Genomic DNA, 9,967 nt, shown 5'->3' with positions numbered 1-9,967 from the left:
TGCGGGCACCGCTGGGCACTGCAAACATAAATCACAGCCTGGGGGCGTGGGAAGGGAACTTAAAGGTCACCCAGTGCCACCCCTGCCGTGGGCAGGGACACCTTCCACCAGCCCAGGTTGCTCCAAGCCCCGTCCAACCTGGCCTTGGACACTTCCAGGGATCCAGGGGCAGCCACAGCTTCTCTGGGCAACCTGTGCCAGGACCTCCCCACCCTCACAGGAAAATATCCGATTTAAATCCACCCTCTGTCAGCGTGAATCCATTCCCCGGGCCGTGTCACCCCATCCCTTGTACGAAGTCCCGCTCCAGCTCTCCGGGAGCCCCTTTAGGCACTGGAAGGCGCTCTAAGGTCTCCTCGGAGCCTTCCCTTCTCCAGCACTGGGGCAGCGCTGCCACAGCACCCACATTCTGAGCGACACCCGCTGCTGCCCCTCAGGAGCCGCTGCCTCGGCCCCGCGGGGCTTCACCCCGCCAGGATCCTCTTCCTGCTCGTTCCCCGTGCTCCCCTCGCCGCGCTCACCTTCCCTGGGCCCCGCCGAGCCGCTCTCGCCCCGGGAAAGGCTCGTCACCCCCTCATCGCCCGCCCGTCCGCCCGGTCCCCTCACGGTCCCCTCACGGTCCCCTCACGGTCCCCTCACGGTCCCCTCACGGTCCCCTCACGGTCCCCTCACGGTCCCCTCACGGTCCCCTCACGGTGGTGACCACGCCCCGTGACGTCACTAATCGGGGCGGGCTCCACCCCCGCCAATCCGGCGCGGCCCCGCCTTCCTCCTCCCCTCCCCGCCCCACGTGCGCGCGGCGGCTCTCGCGAGATCTCCGATGTAAACAAAGCCGGGGGGCGGGGCCGGAGGAGGTGGCTCCGCCCGCCTTCGGCCGCGTCCCATCGCGCCCCGCCCACCGCCCGGCGGCGCGGCCGCCCATTGACCGAACTGGAGGAGCGGCCCGCCCCCGCGGCGCGCTGATTGGTGGCGGGCGCGGAGCGCTCGTTGTCATTGCCCTGGGGGTCCCAAACAGTGTCAGTGGCGCCGGGAGCGGCGGCAGGTGAGGGGCGCGCGGGCTGAGGGGGCGCCGCGCGGGTTCGCGCGCGGGGCAGCGCTGAGGCGGCTCCGAGCGGGCTCCGAGCGCCGGGGATGCGAGGCCGGGGCGGGCCGGGGGGCGGCGGGCAGCGGGCAGGGCAGGCCGGGCCGTGCGGCCTGAGGGACCCCCGGCGGTGCGGCGGGAGGGCGCGGGGCGGGCGGCGAGGCCGCGGCCCCGCTCACCGGGCGGTCCCGGTGAGGCCGCGGCCCCGCTCACCGGGCGGCCAGAAGGGGGACAAAAGGCCGGGCAGGTCGCGGCGTTTGGGTGGGAGTTGCTCAATAGCTGAGGGTGCCCGGCCGGCCCGGCCGCGGGGGGGGACGGGGTGTCCGGGTTGGGGCGCAGTCGTGTGGAATCCCCGAAGATGAGGGGCTGAACTGTGTTCAGCTGCTCCCTGCCCCTCGCGGGGGTGGCACCAGGTGTTGGCACTCAGGGCTGGGCGGGCACAGGTGTCCCGAGGGTGGGTTCATCCTTCCCGTGCCATTTTGTGTTTTGCGGTTCCTTCACGTGCGTGTCACGCTGCGGTTGTGTCCCTGGAGGTTTTGTTATTAATTATTATTTTTTTAATTAATTTCCGGGTGGCTGTCTTGCCTCACTGAATGAGTTGGCCCTGACAGAGTCTGCCCCGACGTGAAACGATGCTGGTGATTGGTACCACGTTGGGGATTTGGCTTTTTTCTCTCACTTTGTGCCCAGGTTCTTGGTTTGGGGTGGGGGGACACAGCCGAGTGGACTGAGGAGCTGGCAGGGATCTGTGATGCTCCTCAGGTGCTTTTTGCCTTTAGGAACCTTGCCCAGAATGTTCACACAACAGAAGTGTGAAGAAAAGCTCACAGGTGGCACGAAAAGCAGACATGGAACAGCAGAATGTGTTCCACCACACTTTTTGTGTGATCTTCAGTGTAACCCATTTTTTTTCAAGAGTACAATACACTGCAGTTGTGACTGTATATTATTTTTATATAATTATCTTCCAAGACAACAGTAAATAGTGGGTTTATGTGATGATGGGAACACCTGTGTGCCTGTACCACTGTCTTCAGTCATGGAATTGTTTGGGTTGAAAGGGTTGAGAGTCGAAGGTGCTTTTCCAGTTTGTCATGCAGGTCTGTGGGGTGTTTTTTTGCTTCCACAAACACTCCAGGAGCTGCAGTGACTGAGACACTGCAAAGAGAAATGGCTGGTTTGGCGCGTGCTTTTCTTTCGCTTAAAAAAGAAGTGCTGTGAAGGCGCCTACAGGTTTGTCCGGGTGGAGTTTCTCTGCTACAACCTTGAAGAATATGTCAGGGAGTTTGTAACAATTAATCCTGCACAGGTGATGTTAAACAGGGCTGTGTTTCCTGCAGGTGTGAGCACAGAAACGATGGCGACAGAGTCCCCGCGCCGGCCCAGCCGATGCACAGGAGGGGTGGTGGTTCGGCCTCAAGCTGCCACGTAAGAACCTTCTAGAAGAGCAGCCCTGAGTGAAATGCTCTTTATTTTCTTGTAGAAGGACCTTCCTTGCCTGAGTTTTGTGGGGTGTTTTTTTTCCAAGCCAGCTGGGAGGGCTGGTGTTGCCACTGCACTTTTCCCAAAAGTCAGCACACATTTCATTCCCATCTTTTAGGTGCAGGTCAAACTTGTCTCCCTGCCTGGGATGCTTTGCACCTGTACACCAAAGCAAAGTTGCAGGTTTAGAAAACTGAAATGTTGCATAGTTTTGTTGTTGTTTGCACCATTTTGCTGCACAAATGCTGCCCTGGCTGTAGGTTCAATGGTGCAAACTTCCTTAGGCCAGAGGGACATGCTGCACATGCTCCTTTCCTGCTGTTCTCTTCAATAACACCTTGCCCCCTGGGCTGGATATATTAAAACACATAAAACTTGTCATTAAAGTCCTTCAGTAAGTAGAGTTGAGCATTCTATTTCTTTTTTTTTTTTTAACTTAAAAGAACAAAACCAAGAGGAAAGGAAGCGGCTCTGTCTCTTTGGCCAGAGCTCCCAAGAGACCATTTTTGTCCTTGGGCATCCTGGCTTTCATCGTGTTCACATGGAAATACTTTCATGGCAAAAGAGCTTTTGGGCTGTAAGACAGCCTAGAAGATTTATGGTCTTTTTTTCCTGTCCTTTAAGGGATTTTTTTATCAGTTTTTCTTTCTTGGGATGCTTACACTGCTGGAAGATAACACTCCATTGAAATATTCCCTTCAGTTTTTACCCCTGTGTGCTTAAACATCAAGATTCACTTTATTTTTACTGGAGAGCACAAAAAACTGATTGTTGTAGCACAGAAAGTTGTGCTAGAGGTTTGTCTTGCAGCCCTGTGACAGAGGAAGCATTTTTTTATATTTTTTTTATGTTGCAGAACTCCTCCACACACACACTTCCCTTTGTAATGACCTTTTCTTGAAAGTAGGCTTTAAGAATATAATACTAGAACAACGCTGCAAGAAGCTGATTATGATGGTTATCTATTCTTTTTATTTTTTTGTTCTTTTTAAATCTGGTGTCTTGTTCTTGAGGTACCTGTGCTCACCTCACAGATGTCAGTGTTTTTGAGGCTGTGTGTGCTGAGCAGCACAGCAGCATTCTGCTGGTCATGTTAAGTTTCTAGATCCCTATTAGGGAAAGATTTTTATATATATCTATATGTATTTTGTGGCTTATGTTGTTTTTAAGCACATTAAAGACCTCTCCCTGGAAGTTTTTCAGCCTCAGGAGGGATTTAGAGCACATACACTGCATAAAACGTTGCCCTGACATCAAATCTGTTTTGACGTGTAGCTGAGGGAGGGAAAAGTCCATTCCATGAGCTGAACCATGGGGACAGGATGACTCTGGCTGGGAGGCATTCCCAGACCTTCAGACACTGTGTTTAGCACCCTACCTGTGGCCAGGCATTATAATCAAGGGCTCTGAAGGTGTGCAAGGGCAGTTTGGGTGACCTACATAAATCAGAGAGGAATCAGCACCAGAAACCCACAGCTCGTTTGTGAGGCCTCAGCCTAAAGCAGTGGGACAAACTGGGATGCAGGAATCCTTGGGTTACTGGACAGAGGCTGGTTTGGCCACGAGCTGGAATAAGCTTTCTAAAAGTTAAGACTTTGTTTTAGTTTTATCTGTGTTTTCAGAGAGGAAAACTAATCCAGCTGGGGCAGCATTTGACTTCGATACCTTCTGTATTGCTGTGTGCAGCAATAATTCTTCAGAGGACTTCACTCTTCAGTGCTAAACGTTCCCACTTCTATTAAAACACTCTTGCAGAGCTTCAGAAAGCACCTTTGGCCATCCAGGAGTTTACAGGTTTCCTTTGTTGCTCTTAGAAATCTCGAGTTAGCACAGAAAAAAACTGCGACAGCGTAAAAGTTAATTTGGGGGCTGCCAAAGCTGTTGCCTGAAGAGTTGTTTTGGGTTTTTTTTTAAAGTAGTCCCAGACTGTGTGAAGGTAGTTCTTGCTGCCAGAGTGCCTCTAGTGTTACTCACTGCATAGAAACCCAAACTTCTTGCATAGTTTCAGCACCATCTGTGTGACCTGCTCAGCCCACACCACGTTACTCAGCACTTACACAAGACACTCCCCACCTGGGCAGGGCTGAGCTAATAAAAGCATTACTTTAAATCTACCCCAAAAAATGCATCTCACGCTTCACACCATCGTAACTCATGGCTGCTGGTGAACTTCCAAGAAGGAATAAGCTTTCCCAAGCTATAAAATCTCTTCTGAAAATACCTCTCCCCCTGCTATTCTTAGGGAGGATGTTGCTCCATCTCCTGCCCCCCTCGTGCTGCCACTTCCTCCATCCTTGTACATAATGCACAGGAGGGCTGGAAGCTTCCTTGTCCCACCATCCCCTGTTTAAATCCTCATTTTCATGTTGTAACAGCCAAATCAGGGAGAAAAATACTGAGAGATAATTTCCTGATGTGGAGAACGTGGCTTATTCCTTCATTTTTAGGTTTTATACTTCCCCCCCAAGCAGTTATTCCATAAGGAGGTGTCACTGAGCTTTTTTATTACTTGTATTTAGTCCTTTCATTACTTACAGGCCAATATTTATATTATCAGTGTTTGGCAGTATACTGAATAACTGCATTGCATACTTGGTATTTTCCTTTGTGCTGAAGGTTGTCCATGTTTCCTCTGGTTCTGTGTGTCTTATTTAATATTTTTCATGACCATTTCTGAGCTTCAGTGGGAGTTGAAATTCTCCTTCTGTTTTCAAGGGAACAGTCCTACATGGAGAGTGTTGTTACCTTCCTGCAAGATGTTGTGCCACAGGTATGTGCAGGTCTTTAAAACTGGGGTTTCCTTTTGAGTGGAAATGTGTGTCAGGTGGACCAAAATAAAGTAAAATAACCCAGACAAACAAAAGCCAAATGTTTTGGCCTTTTGAATGTGAATCTTGAGACGGGGTTTGTGAGCTCAGGCTGCAGAGCAGCTGAGGGTGGGCCTGCACACTTCCTCTGATGAGTAAGAATGAAATGAAAATCACAGCCACACAGTGGAAGAACTGCAGTATAAATAGCAGGAAGAGGATTGCAGCTTTTCCTTGGATAATTTGAACAGTGGAAGAGCTGGGGAGGGGAGGGACTGCCTGTCATACTCGCTCTGCCTCTGACAAATATGAGTTTTCTGGGAGGAGGTGGTTGTAAACCTGTGGCTGGATTGGTGCAGGACAAGTTGGTGCACACCCTTTGTCACCTTTTATCGTTGAAAAGGAGAAAGGGAGGCAAAAGAAACTTGCTCCTGCTTTTATATCTTGTTTCCTCAACTTGCCCCAGCCTGTCCTGGCTGCTGTGGGACTGTCAGCTCTGCCTGACCCCTGCTCCTCCAGCCTGCTGAGGAGTCCTCACTCTTTGTCAGTGTATTATTTCATATAGTAGATAAATTTCTATAAAAATATATTTAGATTTATCAATATAAATGTGTGGATATTGAATTTATGTATAAATATTTTGATATTTGTATATAATAAATGTGGAACTGGAATGGTCCCTCCCAACGGGCCTCTCGGTAGCAGAGGGGCAGGAATTCTGTTTTCCTCTTTGGAAAGCTGTGGTCCATAGTGGAGGAGCCCTCATTGGAGCCTCAGGAAACAATCCTGATTGTGATCTGAAGGATTATCTTGGTTAGTTGGTGCCTTGGTTTCCTCGTGGAGTTCCTCCTGGGAATTCCCAATGGGATAAATGATAATGATATAAAAAAATGCCCTGAATAACAGCGATTTGTGCAGTGCATTTTGGACTCAGGGGTAAATTAAGCATAGTCCAGCTTTCATTTAGGAGGTTGCTGCATTCCACAGCCACCCCTTTCCCCCTCTGGAGTTACAGGATCCAGTCTGTGTTTTATTTCCCAAATCAGTTTTGCCTTTGCGAGCCCTGAACGTGATTTGTTTTGAAAAGTAAAACCCCACGCTTATTTTTCAGATTTGGGTGTTTTTAGCTCATGTTATTGCTTTTCTGGCATGTGTGAAGTGATTATACAGGCTCTTTTCATATTTAATCCAAAATACTGCTCAGCATTTTGTTATAATTCACTTGGAAGTGCTGGTATTTCTGCTGGAGCTCACGTTCTCCCCACCACAGCTTCTCCTGAGAACTGTAAAACCTCCAGCTTGGAAGCACTGCAGGGGCTCCTCCACAGTTCCTTTTTGTATCTCATCTTTTTATGGGAATGTGTGGAACCCAGAACTGAAACCTGGATCTGTTCTGCTGGAGTTCAGAGTTGATTCTCTTTTAAATGGCTGCATTAAAGTTGTCACAAACGGACCTGAAAGGTGGCAGGGAAATAAACTGTCCAGTAAAGGTCCCTTTCTTTCCTCAGTCTTGCTTGCAAAGCTTTTGAGTGAAAGAAAGAGGATTTTAATAATAAAACACCTCGTGTGAGAGCTCTAACACTGCTTTTAGAAGCAGTGTACAACTGCTGAAGGTAAAGATTATAGAAGCCACTGTATTTAACTTTACTGACCTGCTGTAATTCATGTGGCATTTCTGACCTGCCCCAGCACATTGATTGCTGTATATATTTTGTATATATTTTGTCATTCCTGCATTAGTAAGTGGTGTTTAACATGGTTATGTTGCTCATGGAAACATTTCATTCCTGAAAACCAGACCTCCCAGGAATACTGGGGACAACGAGACACATGGATCAGGTTTTTCTTTTTTAACTTACATTCCCTCTTAGAGAGGGAGGGGGGGAAAAAAAGGGTGTTAAACTTACTTATTTCAACCCTTTTGCTTTTTTTGTCCAGGCCTACAGTGGGACCCCACCAGAAGAAAAGGAGAAGATTGTTTGGGTCAGATTTGAAAATGCAGATTTAAATGGTATGGCTTCGTTTCCCCCTCGTTATTTTAATGATTTTTTTTTTTTTGGGGGGTCCATGTACAATAATTCCAGTCAGTTTTATCCATGAGCATTGCTGACTCCAAATTAAGTATTTATTTTCCCTAAATTCTAAGTGATAGCTGCACTTTAGCTCAGTACCTGCCAAACAGAGTCAATAGGCCTCGTGATTCATCTGAAGGCAAACAAACTCTTGCTTGGGAAGAAATGCAAATTAGAAAAAATCCATTTATTTTCCTTAAGGTAGTTGAAAACAAAGCATAGAACTGAATTTATGTCACCTGCAGTTTGATTTCAAAGCCACATTCTGTAACTGAATCCAGTCCAGGTCCCAGGTACGTTTTCAGTGGTGTGACAGAACTCGGAGTCACCTGGAAAGGAAGAGCAGTTGGATAAAATGAGCAGGAGATTCCAGGAGGTCTTTGAGAGAAATAATAGAGCAAAGCCACAAAATACTCTTAAAAGGTAATTTGTTTATCACTTCCAGTGTATATCAGTAAATCATCCCTGCTGACTTAGGGCAGAAAACAGATTCCAACCTTTTTAAGAGGAAATGGGGATTAATTCCCACTTCAGCTCTGAGCTGTTCTGTTGGTCTGTCCCAGTTCCCTGGTTTTTTAAAGGAAGGGTAGGGACTGAGTGAGAGATGGTTGGATGCTGCAATCAGGTAGTTACTTCTTAATTAATTGAACACACCTACAAATAGTTCTGCCCAGTCTGTGCATTTCTGTAATTTCTCTATTTGTTAATGTTTATTTTGTTGGTTCTGTGCAAATTTGTTCTCTATTTAAAAAGTTTACCACGTTTCATTAATCCCTGGAGGAAGAAACAAACCACGTTGTAATGCAGAATATTTTTCTCCATTGTTTTAAATTTTAAAGCTTTTTAACTTCTCTGTTAAAAGTCTTTAATGTCTGCATTAAAGAACATATTTTGGTGGTGTTCCAGCATTAAAATTTCAACCCCTTTGGTTGCTTTGACTTCTGCCAGCAGAAAGGGGCAGTGAGAAAACACCCTCTTGTGTTCCTGACCTGCTCCTAATGGCTTTGCTGTTTAACCCCCATTTAGATACATCCAGGAATATGGAATTCCATGAAATCCACAGCACTGGGAATGAACCCCCCTTGCTGCTGCTGATTGGGTACAGTGATGGAATGCAAGTCTGGAGCATCCCTGTGAGTACAGAGCTCACCTCTCCTCCCTGCCAGGGGATTTTCTCTCTGTGTTGTGCTGCTACCTTAATATTTTACTTTTAATTTTTTTCCTTCTGAAGTGCCAAAAGCCAGCATTTCCCATCAGGATCACGTGGCCTGTGTGCAATGTGCTTGTCTGAAGATAACACTGAGCACAGATCAAACACTTGAATTCATGTACCTTCACACTGGAGGGTTTTTTACACATTATTTGTGTTAAATACACTTTGAGACTTAAACTGAGAGCTGTGTTTGACGTTAGGGAATAATTTGTAGCCCAGAAGGGGCAGATCTTTTATTTAACAGAAGAGAATAAGGGTAGAAAAAACACAAACAGGGCTTGTTTGTCCCAGCAGTGCAGGTGTGTGACAGTGTTCATAATATTCCACAGTCACATTTGCCATGTGCGTGATCTGCAGTTTTAATTTCGTTAAAATTAACAAAATTAATTTTTAATTAATCAAAAATAATTTTTTAATTAATTAAAATTAAATTTCAATTTTAATTGTGTGCACATGGCTTTGATTTCATGCTGTCACAGCCTGTGTTGCACAGTGGTTCATGGGCACGTGGTCCTGATTTGGGGGAATTTACCCCAAATTTCACCAAACAACAGAATAAAGCTTAAGACAGCAGGTCATAAAATTCTTAGCTTGAAAAAGCAGAGGGGCTCATAACACCTTGCCCTTCAGAATAAAGGAAAGAGGATGGAGTTCTACCTTTTTAAAATGCCTTTTTTTTTTAAGAAATATGTACATTTCCCCAACTTTTTGGTTGCCTTTGTAGGACATACATTTACATAGCAGTAGTTTGTAGAAAAAAAAAGTTAATTTCTACACCTAAAGTTCAGTTAAATTGAGCTTCAGGAAGTGTGGGAGAGTTTTTTCCCCTCTTGATTGCATCTTGTTGGCCGGAGATGAGGAAATAAAAAAGCTGCTGGGCTTTTGCATTGGATGGAGGGTTTGACAGAGATGGAGTAACACCTCATATACTTCACTGAATTTCGTTATTTTGTAACTGTTTGCTAAAATTTAGGAGCTTAATCCAAAAATTAGGGACATTTCAACCAAAATAACATTCTCCTGAGAAAACACTTGTAATTTCTAACTTTCCTGGGTTTGTTTTTAAAGGAGCAAAACCTAACTTTGAGTCGGGTTTATATTTTATGTTTTTAGAGCTGAAATGAGACACTAAAGCTGCCTTGGGCACTCTTTTTTTTTTTTTTGATAATTTTTTAAAAAATCTGCTTTTACACTGGATTTTGTCTTTCAAACTTCCAGAGGGCAGGGTTAGTTGGGATGTTGGGAAGGGATTCTTGGCTGTGAGGGTGGGGAGGCCCTGGCACAGGTTGCCCAGAGAAGCTGTGGCTGCCCC

The 9,967-nt window shown here is 46.7% G+C and overlaps 1 protein-coding gene across 1 annotated transcript in view; it reads left to right on the top strand.

The window, feature by feature from the left end:
• Positions 1-1,012: 1,012 nt before the first annotated feature.
• Positions 1,013-9,967, top strand: part of BCAS3 (BCAS3, microtubule associated cell migration factor) — a 316,591-nt gene continuing 307,636 nt past the window's right edge. The window contains exons 1-6 of the mRNA XM_017821512.1: positions 1,013-1,042; positions 2,422-2,509; positions 5,279-5,333; positions 7,309-7,381; positions 8,469-8,622; positions 9,744-9,747. Coding sequence (XP_017677001.1) covers positions 2,439-2,509; positions 5,279-5,333; positions 7,309-7,381; positions 8,469-8,622; positions 9,744-9,747 — 357 coding nt within the window. The 5' untranslated portion in view covers positions 1,013-1,042; positions 2,422-2,438. The remainder of the gene's footprint in view (positions 1,043-2,421; positions 2,510-5,278; positions 5,334-7,308; positions 7,382-8,468; positions 8,623-9,743; positions 9,748-9,967) is intronic.

This window comes from Lepidothrix coronata, unplaced genomic scaffold (genome assembly GCF_001604755.1).
Source record: "Lepidothrix coronata isolate B3197 unplaced genomic scaffold, Lepidothrix_coronata-1.0 Scaffold91, whole genome shotgun sequence".
Lineage (NCBI taxonomy): Eukaryota > Metazoa > Chordata > Aves > Passeriformes > Pipridae > Lepidothrix > Lepidothrix coronata.
This window is presented reverse-complemented; position numbering and strand designations above follow the sequence as displayed.